Source organism: Mustelus asterias, chromosome 12, assembly GCF_964213995.1.
Source record: "Mustelus asterias chromosome 12, sMusAst1.hap1.1, whole genome shotgun sequence".
Lineage (NCBI taxonomy): Eukaryota > Metazoa > Chordata > Chondrichthyes > Carcharhiniformes > Triakidae > Mustelus > Mustelus asterias.
The window spans coordinates 42,854,627-42,869,911 of record NC_135812.1 but is presented as its reverse complement, the minus strand read 5'-3'; the positions used below and the strand labels follow the sequence as shown (position 1 = coordinate 42,869,911).

Sequence of the window (15,285 nt, the reverse complement as noted above, 5' to 3'; positions counted from 1 at the left end):
AGCACAGCAACCAATTTCTGTCTTGTAATCTCTGAAACCAATGCTGCCTGTAGCCAAATTCCAGGAGGTGTGTGAGTGCTGTTCGGAAGGGAAACTTCCCTCACTATTTCCCTTCTTAGACATAACTCAGAATTCTGAAAAGACTATCCTTGTCAATTGGGGTTTGTGCTTTGCTCGCAATCCTGATTCAACTGCAATAGTCCTGGATTCCCTTCAGTGAAAGGTCTGAAATTCCGTTGCAAGTCTTTGCGAACTTGTCTTTATTGTAAATAAAATAGCCAGTATGTGTGAGTGCAAGGCAGCACATTTATTTAAAGCCCTTGATCATATGGAGACAGTGTAAAAATCAGGACCTGTTCTAGAAGGAAATATTACAGTTCATACTATACGGTTATGGTACATAATTACATGTGATTTTGTCAAAATCATGCTTGTTTTCGAGCAAGGTGCTGTTCAGAAATTTACAGGCCCCTGGATCTGCATGTTGACTGCACCGTAATCTACCAGATACATCGGCCATTGCTGTGAAGAGAGGAAGAAATGACAAAATGTCATTATACAGAACAAGCAGGACATTGAGATTAGGATAAAAAACTAAATCCACTTTTACTCTTTTCAGTTATATATTTTATATACTTAAAACTGAACAACATTTATAGCAAGCTATCTCTTACAGTACCCCTCTGAACTTAAAAAACAGGTTATTTTTCTGCAAAATGCACAGATATCGTGCAATACAAAACTATTCCTCAGTAAAACTCTCCTGCCCTCTTCCAGTTTTGTTAAATTGTGAAATAACCAGTCTTCCTATTTATCCTGAGGGCAGCACAGTGGTTAGCACTGATGCCTCAGCGCCAGGGACCTGGGTTCGATTCCCAGCAAGGAAGACTGTGCAGACTCCGCACATTCTCCCCATGTCTGTGTGGGTTTCCTCCGGGTGCTCCGGTTTTCTCCCACAGTCCGAAAGACGTGCTGGTTAGGTGCATTGGCCATGCCAAATTCCCCCTCCATGTACCCGAACAGGCGCCGGAGTGTGGCAACTAGGGGATTTTCACAGTAGCTTCATTACAGTGTTAATGTAAGCCTACTTGTGACACTAATAAATAAACTTTAAAAACTTTATCTTTACTTTGATAGGTTGAGTTTAAGAGCATCTTATTCTTATGGTACCCATAGTAGTTGCACTATTACGAGATGGGAATAAAATTCTTACCATAAGAAGTAAACAAAGTTTAACATATTGAATAATAGTATGGAAGCAGAGTTGAGGAATGCTGCATACTTAAAAACAGATATCATCCACTCACAGAAAGCATGCTACATTTAAACACTCACAATTGTCACTCATATTCCATGATGTTTTATCTGCATTGCATATAACCAGCATCATTTACTATGAGTTCAATAATGAATAGATTATCCATCCAGAGCAATAGATTTTCTGCTTTATGGAAACCTGGTGTGATCAGTCAAAACCCCAAGGCAGTTGTGTATGTTTAGGTGGATCATTTGTTTAACTCCTAGTCTTCAATTTCAGCACAGATCTGATGAGATTAACGTCTCTGTCCCCATGGGTTGTAAGGGTTCTTTTTGAAATGAGTTTGTGTATTGACACCCCAGACTTCCAGTGGACAACAACATGCATTTTTATAGCACTTTTAAGGATGTGATATGCCCCGAGGTGCTTTGCAAGACTGTTGTCAATTGAGTCACACGAGGAGCTATTTGGACAGATGGTCAAAAATCCAGTGAGAGAGACTTCAGGGAGCATCCTAAAGTGGTGGATCGGGCAGATAGGTGGCAGCTGAAGTTCAATGTGGAGAAGTATGAGGGATGCATTTTGGTCGGAAGAACATGGAGAGGCAATATAAAATAAGGAGCACAATTCTTAAGGGAATGCAGGAGCAGAGGGACTTGGTTGCAAATGTGCATAGATCATTGAAGGTGGCAGCAGGTGGAGAGAGTAGTTAATTAAGTATGAATTAATAGGGACATTGAGTACAAGAGCAAGGTGGTTATGCTGAGTCTATGCAAGACACTAGTTAGACCTCAACTGGAGTATTGTGCACAGTTCTGGGCATCGAACTACAGGAAAGATGTGAATGCATTGGGGAGAGTGCAGAATGGTTCCAAGGATGAGAGACTTCAGTGATGAGGATAAATTGGAGAGTTTGGGACTGTTCTCCTTGGAGAGAAGAAGGCTAAGAGGAGATTTGATAGAGATGTTCAAAATCATGAGGGGGGCTGGACAGAGTAGAGAGAAATTTACACCCTGGTCCCTGTGTTCCTGCATCCTCTTAAGAATTATGTCCCTTATTTTATATAGTGTCTCCATGTTCTTCCTACCAAAATGCATCTCCTCACACTTCTCCATATTGAACTTCATCTGCCCGATCCACCACTTTAGGATGCTCGTAAAAGGATGAAGAATGAGAGGGCACAGATTGAAAGTGATTTGCAAAAGAAGCAAATGTGATGTGAGAAAAAACTTTTTCAGACAGTGAGTGGTTTGGGTCTGGAATGCACTGCCTGGAAGTGTGGCAGAGACAGGTTCAATCGAGGCATTCGATGTTTCTGTTCAATTAATCAATGTTGAAGGGTATGGGGAAGAAGCAGGAGAATGATATTCATTTGGAGAACCAGTGCAACCACAATGGACCAAATGGCCGCCTCCTACGCTGTAACTATTCTGCAGTTCTGTGAAGAAGTGAGAGGTAGATAGACTTTTGGGGGGAATACCAGAGCTTAGAGCCCAGGCAGCTAATAGTGCAGTGATTAAAACTGAGGGTGCTTGAGGGTCAGAATTGGGGGATTGCAGAGATCTCGGAGGGTTGTAGGGCTGAGGAATTAACAGGGATAGTGAGGAGCAAGACCAATGAGAAATTTGAAAACCAGAGCCAGAATAGATCAGTTAGCAGAGGGACAGTGGGTGAAAGGTAACTGCTACAAGTTAGGATGTGGGTAGCAGTTTCAGATGAATTTCAATTTATGTAACAAAGTAATAACAGTCAAGTTTCAAGGTGACCAAGGCAAGGATGAAGGCTTCATCAGGAGATGAGCTGAGGCAGAGTGGAATTGGCTAACGTTATTTAGGTGGAAGTAGGACGGCTTAGATTTGGGGTCAGAAATCACCTTCAGGTTAAATATCAAACAATGCTGCAAACAACTCACTAACACGGGCTGGGACACAGTCTCAAGACTCAAATCTGACATCCACAAACCGCATGTGATGTAGCACCCATAGATGGGAGGTCAGAAAAACCTATTGGTAATTTAGTGCACATTTCATTAAAAAAATAATTACCACAAGGGAGACTGGATTCGGAGATACACCTGCTTCCATGTTAGAGGATGATGGAACTATATTTCCCTCTGACACTCTTCTTCGCTTCCGTTTGTGCACTGCATCTTGTTTTGATGCTATAAAGGATAAAAATACACAACATTATCGTCACAAACATAACTTAGCCAACACCCGAGCCAAAATTAATGTAGGAATATCACTGACACTTTCCTATTACACCAACAGGCGCTGTGCACTCTGTTAGCCTATCAATGTTGCTCTCTCCAACTCCTAACGGCTTTGACTCCTGTCAGAAGTACATTCCCAGGGACATTAGCAGGTATCCAGTATGTTGCCAAGTGCAATCTCCTCATTGCTATAGTAATCTGAAGAATGCAAGTTCAAATCCCACAATGGCATGTGAGAATTTGAATTTAATTAACATTAAAGTCTGGGAAAAATAAAACTGATAGCGGGGAAACGGAGCACCTGACAAACAATAACTTAAATCTGTATAGCACTTTCAGCATAACAAAACACCCCAAAGCACTTCAAAAGGAGCATTATAAAACAAAACATAACAGCAAGCCAAATAAGGAGACACTGGACCAGGTGACTAAAGGCTTGTCCAAAGGGGTGGGTTTTAAGGGGTAACAGAGGAAAGTAAGGTAGAGAAGTGGGGCACTCTCAAAAGTCCAGAATTAGAGGAGCAGCGAGGTCTTGGAGGGATTTGAAAACAAGGGTGAGAATTTAAAAATCAAGACATTACTTCAAATGTAGGGCAGTGAGCACAGCAGTGACAGGTGAACAGAACCTGGCCAAACTAATTGGTTCTTCAATGTCCTTTAGGGAAGGAAATCTGCCATATATACAGTCCCACAGCAATATGACCAACAGTCTAATGAACCACGTTCTCAGGGTAAGTTGGATAGACAATAAATATCAGCCCTGCTTGGGATGTCCTCATCCCAATAATTAATTTTTAAAAATCATAATTTCCAAGTTCTAAATTCATAATTCCAACCCTAACATCACGAAGTACAAACACACACACTTCAACATGCATACACACACTCACACCTGCATGTAAGCATTTGCATGTACTCATATGGATACACATGGCTGCACAAGTTGAGATTGTAGACAAGCAATTCTGGCTTGTACTGGATTACAAGCAGAGATCGCTTGTCTACAATTACTAAACTGATTACTGGATAATGTCACTGAGGCAGCAACATAGCCATTGGTACGACTGGCGCATCCCACTCAAACCCCACCACTGCTTCCTGCAGAGATCATTAGATAGTAAATGGGAGCAAGACCAGAAACTCAACCTCTCTCCCCAAAACCAACCTGTCCTGGCACTGGGTATAAATCAGAGGTCATCCTGGTCTGTTTGGTTCAGTTACAATGGGAAGGGAATCTATTACAGATACGTTAGGGGAGTTTGTGTGGGAACACCTATGAACGCATTGTGTAAAGGAATCGGTAAAATGATTTCCCACCTGATTTAGACGCTTCATTACAAATCTCTGCAAACGGTCTGTAAAAGATCAAGAAAGAAAAACAAGTAATTGTCAGCCCAGTTACCATTGAATAAAATGAATTTGCTTTTGGCATTTTCTTGACTGGCTGGCCTGGAGATGTACCCCTTTCTTCTTCAGTTACTGCTGCAGCATTGCCATCTTTCTGTGTGGTGTCTGCACGTTCTCCCCGTGTCTGCGTGCGTTTCCTTCCACACTCCAAAGATGTGTGGGTTAGGTTGATTGGCCATACTACATTGACCCTTAATGTCAGGGGGATTAGCAGGATAAATGTGTGGGATTGCGGGGACAGAGCCTGTGTGGGAATGTTGGTGCAGCCTTGATGGGCCGAATGGCCTCCTTCTGCACTGTAGGGATTCTATGATTTAAGTGGATTACTATCTCGTTACATTCACCAGCTCCAAGATTCTGCATTAGCATTTCAGAGCCCTGGGTGTGGAGATTGGGCCATACAGATGTTTCGCATAACTGGGCGAGAACAGCCTGAAATGAAAAAGTAGCAATTCAGGACCACTCACACCCATTGGAGATCATGTTATGTCAGTAAACGCAGCTGCTAATTTGCGCACAGCAAGAGCCCACGGTCATGAAACGGATAAATAACCAGATAGAATACTTTTGGTAGTATTGGCTGAAGGATAACCAGGACACCCAGTGAGCATCCCAATATTGACATGTTCTGTCACAGGATGTGTTACATTCTCCTGTGAAACACAGAACCATGAATTTTCAGTGCACCCTCTGTACAACACGCACAATAAGGCTAGAACTGGTGCAGAGCAGAGAGTGCAACTGACACTTTCTAAAGAAGAGAAACTGGAATTGCTGTTGATTTTTATTCCTGATATCAGAATTCAAAGTTTGATAATGGACAGATGATCAAAGTTTTTTTTTACAATGTCATGGATCAATAAATCATTATTGCACAGGCTAAAACAGCTGCGTCACTGAACAAATTCACTGATCCGATAATTTTGGATGCATTTTGTTAGAAAAATGAGGAGTCCATATACAATGTGCAAAATAAGACTCTAAATGGGGGAGAACAGCATAAAGATAGAGGGATACACACACAAATCGGGAACAGTAATGATGTGGATTAATAAGGCCACACGATAAAGCAAAGAAAGCACAAGAGATCATTTCCACAAGGATCATAGAATCCTTACAGTGCAGAAGAGGCCATTCAGCCGATTGAGTCTGCGCCGACTCTCTGACAGAGTATCTTCTCCAGGCCCTCTCCCCTGCCCTATCCTTGTAACCCCACAATTTATCATAACTAATTATTCTAACCTACACACATTGGGTCACTAAGGGGCAATTTAGCCAATCCACCTAACCTGCACCTCTTTGGAGAACCCGGAGGAAACGCCCACAGATACGGGGAGAACGTGCAGACTCCTCACAGACAGTCATCCAAGGCCAGAATCAAACCCGGGTCCCTGGAGCTGTGAGGCAGCTGTGCTAACCACTGTGCCAACCGCTGTGCCACCGTGCCACTTCCGAATTGAAAAGCAGGAACGTTATGTTAAATCCTATTTGGAATACTGTGCACATTTGTGGCCTTCATATTTAAAAAAGGATATGAAGATGTAAAAAAGGATTTACAAAAAAAAAATTACAACTAAAAGGTAGGAGTCGATTCTATGTGTGGTGACCTGATAGAGTTCTTTAAGATTATGCAAGAGCTTGGTAGGATGGTAGAGACAATTTGGAAATACCAGATACACAATAATCACCAATAATTTAGGAGAGTGGTGGTTCGAATGTGAAATATGCTTCCACATGGAATAGTTATAGAGAATACCACAGGTGTATCTAAGGGGAAGGATTTGGCGAAAGAAGCAAAACCTCTTTCCTGCAGTGAGTGATTGGTATCTGGAATGCACTGCCTGGGAGTGTGCTGGAGACAGGATCAATCGTGGCTTTCGAAAGATAATTGGATCATTATCTGAAGAGAAAATAATTACAGGGGAAATGCAGGGGAGTGGCACCTGATGAATTGCCCTTGTAGAGGGCTGGCACAGACATGATGGACTGAATGGTCTTTGTCTATACTGCAACCATTCTATGACAAGTAAAAGGACATACTAAAGGGCTGGAAGTTTAAGTGCAGCATGAATCAGTGAAGTCTGTTTCTGAAGAGTCATACGGGCTCAAAACATTAACTCTGTTTGTCCAGCATGATCTGTATTTAAGTCTGTTTCTGTGCTGTAAACTGTTCTTACACAGTTATCCACCTTAGATTAGTGGCTTCTTTCCCCTTTAAGAGTCAAGCACGTGCTGTGGGTAAGAATGGCAGATTTCCTTCCCTAAAGGACACTGTCAAAGAGTCGGTGCAGACTCCATGAACCGAATGACCTCCTTCTGCACTGTGGGCATTCTACAATGCTAATGAATCAGATGGGTTCATGTCTCCACATCACTGTGGACCACTGTGCCACCATCTCTCCTAGTTACCATGGCTGTTTAGTCAATTGAGGCACAAATTAAGCATGGAATGGTCAGACTTTAGGCTAGAACAGCAAATAAACTCTAAGGAACACAGTTCCAACTGAGCACTGCACTGGCACTTCCATTCCCTGACTGAAACCTCTCTTTGTGAAAACAGATAATTCTGCAGTCCTGACAATTTGAAGTTTTCTGAAACATTTTCCTTGGATGCTTAATTTCAACCAGGCAGCAATTTACCTCCTCCAATCCCAGAGCCTGGGTGCTATTTTAATCTATTTTTAAATGGGTATGAGGGACTCTCACCCTGAAGGTGGCAGAGTTTTATGCAGATCTATCCTCGATGGTGACATCCTGGCCCAATTGCAATGTTAAATAAACCCGGGCCTGCACATGGCATTGTGCCTTCCCTGTCAGGCCAAGCAGGCCCCAGGGCCACAATGTTCTCACAGGAGTTACTCCTTTTCTTTTCATGTTTCCATGTTGGTTAGAAGGAGCAGGAGAGCTCCTCCAGGCTACACAAGGGAACCTTGTGCATCTCCCATTTTCTCTGTCCCATTGGACCTTCAGCATTCTATATCCTAAAGCATGCAATTCACTCCCTAAGCCTCTCTATTTCTTTCTCTCTTCCTTTAAGACACTCCTCAAAACATATCTCTTTGACCAAGCTTTTGGCCATCTGACCTAATATCTCCTTTGGACATTCTCCCCTTGTCTGCGTGGGTTTCCTCTGGATGCTCCAGTTTCCTCCCACAGTCCAAAGCTGTGCGGGTTAGGTGGGTTGGCCATGCTAATTTGCCCCTTAGTGTCAGGAGGGCTAGCTAGGGTAAATGCATGGAGTTATGGGGATAGGGCCTGGGTGGGACTGTGGTCAGTGCAGACTCGATGGGCCAAATGGCCTCCTTCTGCACTGTAGGGTTCTATAATTCTATGAATCAGTGTGTGGCAGGAAGGTGCAGACCGTCCAAACTTAGGAGTGAGCCAATGGAAATGGCTAGTGGTTGTAAAAATAATAAAGAGACAGAATTACAGCATTTGCAACAAGGTAGATGAATTGACACCACAAGTGGAAGTAATTGGGTATGATCTAATTGCCATTACGCAGCCACTTGACCTACAAGAGTATTCAATATTTGGAAAGGATCGGCAAAAAGGAAGGGGAGGTGTTAATAAAGGATGAGATCAGTGCGCTAGTGTGAGAGGATCTTAGATCAGAAGATCAAGGTGTAGAAGCAGTTTGGGTGGAGCTAAGAAACAGCAAGGGGCAACAAACAATGGGAGGGGCTGTTTGTAGTCCACCAAACAATAGTGGTAATACAGAGCATGGTATAAATCAGGAAATTAGAGGCACAGGTAACAAGACTTATATTCAGATACATATATTGAGATGTTCAGGATAAGACAAGAAGGAAAAGAAAGGCTTTTAACAAGTACAAGGGGAGCAAATCAGCAGAAGCATTAGTGAAGTATTCAGGATGGAATTTAAGAACACAATTAGGAAAGTAAAGAGGGGATATGAGAAAGCTCTGGCTAGTACAAGTAGGGAAAATCTCAAGATATTTTATAAGTATGTCAATGGGAAGAGGATAACCAAGGAAAGAATACGGCCCATTAGGGACCAAGGGGGCAATCTGTGGGTGGAGGCAGAGGACATTGGTAGAATGAATACTTCACATCTGTCTTCACCCAAGAGAATGAGGACAATGGTATGGAATTCAGGGAGAGATTATGAGGTTCTTGAGCAAATTGACATGGGGAAGGACAGGTTATTGGAAGTGTTGGCAGGCTTAAAAGTGGATAAATCTTCAGGTCCATATGAATTGTGCCCTAGGCTGCTAGGGGAGGCAAGGAAGGAGATTGCAGGGACTCTGATCCAAATTTTCAATTCCTCTCTGGCCACGGGGGAGGTGCCAGATGACTGGGCGGCACGGTAGCACAGTGGTTAGCACTGCTGCTTCACAGCTCCAGGGACCTGGGTTCGAATCCTGGCTCGGGTCACTGTCTGTGTGGAGTTTGCACATTCTCCTCGTGTCTGCGTGAGTTTCCTCCGGGTGCTCTGGATTCCTTCCACAGTCCAAAGATGTGCGGGCTAGGTTGATTGGCCATTCTAAATTGCCCCTTAGTGTCCCAGGATGCATACGTTAGAGGGATTAGTGGGTAAATATGTAGGGATATGGGGATAGAGCCTGGGTGGGATTGTGGGTTGGTGCAGACTAGATGGGCCGAATGGCCTCTTTCTGCACTGTATGATTCTATGACTGGAGAACAGCTAATGTGGTTCCACTATTTAAGGATTGTAGAGATGAACCAGGGAACTACAGACCAGTGAGTCTCATGTCAGTGGTAGGAAAACTATTAGAGAAACTTCTGAAGGAGAGCATCTATCTCCACTTGGAGAGGCAAAGCTTGGTCAGGGATAGTCAGCATGGCTTTGTCAGAGGGAGGTCATGTTAACAAATTTGATTGAATTTTTTGAGATGACGACCAGGTGTGAAGACGAGGGTAGTGCAGTCATAGAATCATAGAAATCATAGAAACCCTACAGTGCAGAAGGAGGCCATTCGGCCCATCGAGTCTGCACCGACCACAATCCCACCCAGGCCCTACCCCCACATATTTACCCGCTAATCCCACTAACCTGCGCATCTCAGGACTCTAAGGGGCAATTTTTGTTTAACCTGGCCAATCAACCTAACCCGCACATCTTTGGACTGTGGGAGGAAACCGGAGCACCCGGAGGAAACCCACGCAGACACGAGGAGAATGTGCAAACTCCACACAGACAGTGACCCGAGCCGGGAATTGAACCCGGGACCCTGGAGCTGTGAAGCAGCAGTGCTAACCACTGTGCTACCGTGCCGCCCTAACCACTGTGCTACCGTGCCGCCCTAACCACTGTGCTACCGTGCCGCCCTGTTCTTTATATGGATTTCAGTAAAGCCTTTAACAAGGTCCCACATGGGAGACTTGTAAAGAAGGTAAATGAACATGGGATACAGGGTAATTTGATAAAATGGATTCAGAATTGACTCAGTTGTAGGAGACAGAGGGTGATGACAGAAGGCTGCTTTAGTGACTGGAAGCCAGTGTTCAGTGGTGTTCCACAGGGATTTGTGTTGGGCCCCCTATTATTCGTCATTTATATAAATGACCCAGATGACTATGGGGCGGGGGGGGGGGGGGGGGGGTGGTACGATTAGTATGTTTGCTGAGTGGTTAACAGTGAGGCAGAGTGTCTTGGGCTAAAAGAACAAAATGGTTCAATGGGCAGATAAATAGTAGATGGAATTTGACCCTGAAAAGTGAGGTGATACACTTTGGAAGGAGTAATTTGACAAGGAAGTATTCAATGAATGGTAGGACACAAGGAAGTTCAGTGGAACAAAGGGACTTTGGCGTGTTTGTCCACAGATCTCTGAAGGTTGAAGAGCATGTTAGTTGGGTGGTGAAAAAGACATTTGGGACACTGCCTCTATCAGTCGAGGCATAGATTACAAAAGCAGGGAGGTCATGTTGGAGTTGTATAGAACTTTGGTGAGGCCACAGCTGGAGTACTGTGTGCAGTTCTGGCTGCCACATTATAGGAAGGATGTGATTGCACTGGAGGGGGTGCAGAGGAGATTCACCAGGATGCTGCCTGGGATGGAACATTTAAGTTATGAAGAGAGGTTGGGTAGGCTTGGGTTGTTTTCATTGGAGCAGGGGTGACCTGATCGAGGTGTACAAGATTATGAGGGACATGGGCAGAGTGGATAAGGAGCAGTTGTTCCCCTTAGTTGAAGGATCAGTCACGAGGGGACATAGGTTCGAGGTGAGGGGCAGGAGGTTTAGGGGGATGTGAGGAAAACCTTTTTACCCAGAGAGTGGTAACGGTCTGGAATGCACTGCCTGGGAGGGTGGTAGAGGCGGGTTGCCTCACATCCTTTAAAAAGTATCTGGATGAGCACTATTGTATTGTATCTTCTGTATTGTATGATTCTATGAAGACTTGAATCTATGTATAGACTGGGTAAACCTAATTAACACAGAATGTTATGGAGGACTAATTCCTGGAATGTTTTACAAGATAGTTTTCTAGAACAGTATACTGAGGAACCAACTGGAGAACAGATTATTTTAGATCTAGTATCGTGCAATGAGATAGGGCTAACTAGTAATCTTGCTGTAAAGGAGCTTTAGGGAAGAGTGACCATAAATGACAGAATTTTACATATATTTGAAACTATGAAGGCATGAGGGGCAAATTGGCTGTGGTAGATTAGGGAAACTACGTTAAAAGGTATGATGCTTAACAGACAATGGCTAGCATTTAAAGAATTAAGACATAGCTTACAACAACATTTATGTTCCTCTAAGGCACAAAAACCCAGCAGAAAAGATGATCCAACCCTGGCTATAAGAGAAGTTAAATATTGTATTAGATCCGAAGAATAAGTTATAAAGTTGTCAATAAAAAATAGTAAACCTGAAGACTGGGCATTTTAGAATTCAGCAAAGGAAGACCAAAAAATATATAAATAAAGAAAAAATATAATATGGACGTTAACGAGGGAGAAACATAAAACAGACTGTAAAAGCTCCGATAGATATGTAAAGAGAAAAAGATTAGCCAAGACCAATATGGGCCTATTACTGACAGAGACAGGGGAATTTATAATGGGGAATAAGGAAATGCCAGTGAAACTATACAAATATTTTGTTTCTGTCTTCAGAGGGATATGCAGGAAACCTCCCAGAAACCCGAGAGAACCAAGTGAGAATGAGGAACTGATTAGTATTTTTTTTAAAAAGTAGTACCAGAGAAATTAAAGTGAAGTAATCAGGCTGAAAGCTGAGTAATCCCCTGGAGCTGATGATTTACATCCTGGAGTGTTAAAAGAGGTGACTGTGGGGATAGTGGATGCATTGGTACTCACCTTTAAAAACCCAATAGATTCTGGAATTGTTCCTGCGAACTGGGAGGTAGCAAATGTAACCCCAAGATTCAGGGAAGGAGAGGTGAAAACATACCTGACAAAGTTATTAAGGTAGAATCTAGATACCAGGCTTCTACATTTTATATAATCATTTCCTCTCCCTATGGTTCTCCAAGATAAACTGATAAACAAGTTGCTACACTTTCTAGTGAGTTCATTTTGCAGTGTTGTGAGACCCAAGGGATTTGCAGTAAATCTTTTCGCAGGATTAAATGCAACCTTGTCCCTGTGCAATCTCACTCACTTTAAATGGCGGATATTAAATTTCAATGGACAGACCACATTTAATTGTAAAGAAATATTAACCAATAAAGATTCCTAGTGCAAAATATTCAGCAAAAACAGGAGCAAAAAATTGAACATACAGAAAGTCAGAAACACCTATGTTGGGTTAAATTCCCTTTGTAAGGAACATCATTTTTCTGTAAGAACTAAAAGGCGCACCATTTAAAGTTAAAGTGCTGAATTCAGTTAGATTCATACAGCATCAAAAGAAGCCATTTGGTTCAGCGTGCCCTGTGTGCATTCTTTGAAGCAGTCGCTGAATTAGACGCACTCCTCACCTCTTTCCCCCAGGGCCTTGCAAATTATTCCTTTTCAAGTCTATATCTAACTCCCCTTTGAAAGTTATTAGTGAATCTGCTTCCACCATCCTTTCAGGCAGTGCGTTCTAGATCACACCAACTCGCTGAAAAAAAAATCCTCTTCATCTTAACCCCACCCCTTGTCTTTCTTTTTTGCCAATTATCGTAAATCTGACCTTCCTGCCAGTGAAAAAAGGGTTTTGCTTTCATCCCGTGTAGCAGAGGTGAAATGTTTCCCTGAAGCACAGAGCTCAAAGCGACCCTTTCATCTGCTCAAACTTTTCCATATCCTGTTCTTAAGCACTCGGCTTGACTGAGCCAGACAATTTTATGGGAATATAATTTGGAACCATCAAAGCCGCAATGTGAAAATATACATATGCGATTGATAATATAATCCAAAAGGAAAATACCATTCCTCTCTTCCAGGAGCTGTACATTTCTAGGATGCACATGTCCCGAGACATTCCCGATGAATTCGCTGTTATTTTAAGCAGTTCACAGGAAATCCCTGCACGGTGCAGCCATTAGCAACTTAATCGGTGAACCACTGCACTCCCATTTGCATTAAAACTTACAGCTTGAACACTGAACAAGGAATGAGCAAATTCCACATCGGGGTGCCTTGGCTGAACAACAACTGGAATTGAATAAAAGCAAATTACTGCGGATGCTGGAATCTGAAACCAAAAGAGAAAATGCTGGAAAATCTCAACAGGTCCGGCAGCATCTGTAAGGAGTGAAAAGAGCTGACGTTTCGAATCCAGATGATCCTTTGTCAAAGCTAAAAGGCATAGAAAGTGGGAGATATTTATACTGCAGGGTGAGGGAATGAAAGATGAGTCATAGCCACAAAAAGGTTAAAGTCCAACAGGTTTATTTGGAATCACGAGATTTTGGAGCGTTGCTCCTTCATCAGGTGAGTGAAGCTAAAGGGGTGATCTAGCTCAAGAGGTCGAGGTGAGGTAGAGCTAGCTAAAGGGATTAAGGTGGGGTAGAGCGAGCTAAAGGGATTGAGGTGAGGTAGAACTAGCTAAAGGGATTAAGCTGGGTTAGAGCTAGCTAAAGGGGTTGAGGTGAGGTAGAGCTAGCTAAAGGGATTAAGGTGAGGTAGAGCTAGCTAAAGGGATCGAGGTGGGGTAGAGCTAGCTAAAGGGATTAAGCTGGGTTAGAGCTAGCTAAAGGGGTTGAGGTGAGGTAGAACTAGCTAAAGGGGTCGAGGTGGGGTAGAACTAACTGAAGGGATCGAGGTGCGAGCTCTACCCCACCTCGACTCCTTTGTTTCCATTCTATTTAATTTTTAACTGTTCTCTACCTTTTACTTCTCTTTATTTTTCTTTCCCCCTCCTTTTCTCAATTTTACCTCACTCCCACCCATCTCCCCCCCTCCCCCCACACCTTCCACTCTGATTTCAGCTTCTCTGCCATTTGGCCATTCACATTTTCTATTCTCTCTATGGATTGCCATTAGCAGCCTTTCCCCTTGTTTTTGTGGCTATGATTCATCTTTCATTCCTTCACCCTGCAGTATAAATATCTCCCACTTTCTATCCCTTTTAGCTTTGACAAAGGGTATCTGGACTCGAAACGTCAGCTCTTTTCACTCTTTACAGGTGCTGCCAGACCTGCTGAGATTTTCCAGCATTTTCTCTTTTGGCATCAATTGGAACTGAACTGTTTTATGGGTAACTGAGAAGATTGCCACACTTACTGTAATTGACTTTTAATCGTCATCCTAATGCGGTCTCGGACTTTTAGAATTTTTTCCAGTCTGCTAAGATCGTAGGTGATTGGGTTCCTGAAAAGGATGTCATCTGGTAGCCCGGTCACTTCGATTGCATCAGGATTATCTCGAATTAATTTGTATGGTACCAAAACAGGCCGGTTCAGTCCCAGAGCCTCTCCTGAAAGGTAACACGTTAACAAGTATAAACTACAAAGAGCCTTAAATCACCCCATCTCAGGATGTACAACAATTGAGATGATGCTGCCCTCCCCCTTCCCATAGTCATATTATATGCACTTTCTATTTTCTTTTAACTCTGTTCAAGCAGCAGTTGGAGAGGGGGTTGAGTGGGTGGTGGCAGCAGTGTGGTTTTAACACACTGGTTTTAAGCTACTCACCACACTGTTGAGGAACACCTGGTACTTGCTTTCTGCCTTGTCAGAACTCAGGTCAGCGCTCGACAATTGACACTGACAACAAACCAGGTAGAGAGATATTAGGATGAATAAAAATTCAGTCAAAGCTTCACGGAATGTCTTCAAGGAGGAACGAGTGACACTGAGGCAGAGGGGCTCATTAGAGGAACCGGGAGGGTTCACCCTCTCCTTGGGAAGTTGGGGAGCGGCGAGGAGCATATGTGGAGAGGTGTGGGGTCAGGATTCCTCCTACTTGATTCCAGATAACCAAGTAAGACAATGCCTAAAACTGGACTGGTGCTAGT

At 43.2% G+C, this 15,285-nt stretch overlaps 1 protein-coding gene across 1 annotated transcript in view; it reads right to left on the bottom strand.

The window, feature by feature from the left end:
- Nucleotides 1–283: 283 nt before the first annotated feature.
- Nucleotides 284–15,285, bottom strand: part of gtf2ird1 (GTF2I repeat domain containing 1) — a 214,130-nt gene continuing 199,128 nt past the window's right edge. The window contains exons 27-30 of the mRNA XM_078226022.1: nt 14,550–14,742; nt 4,789–4,826; nt 3,305–3,420; nt 284–522 (exon numbers count right to left, since the gene is read on the bottom strand). Of these exons, the coding sequence (XP_078082148.1) occupies nt 454–522; nt 3,305–3,420; nt 4,789–4,826; nt 14,550–14,742 (416 nt within the window). The 3' untranslated portion in view covers nt 284–453. The remainder of the gene's footprint in view (nt 523–3,304; nt 3,421–4,788; nt 4,827–14,549; nt 14,743–15,285) is intronic.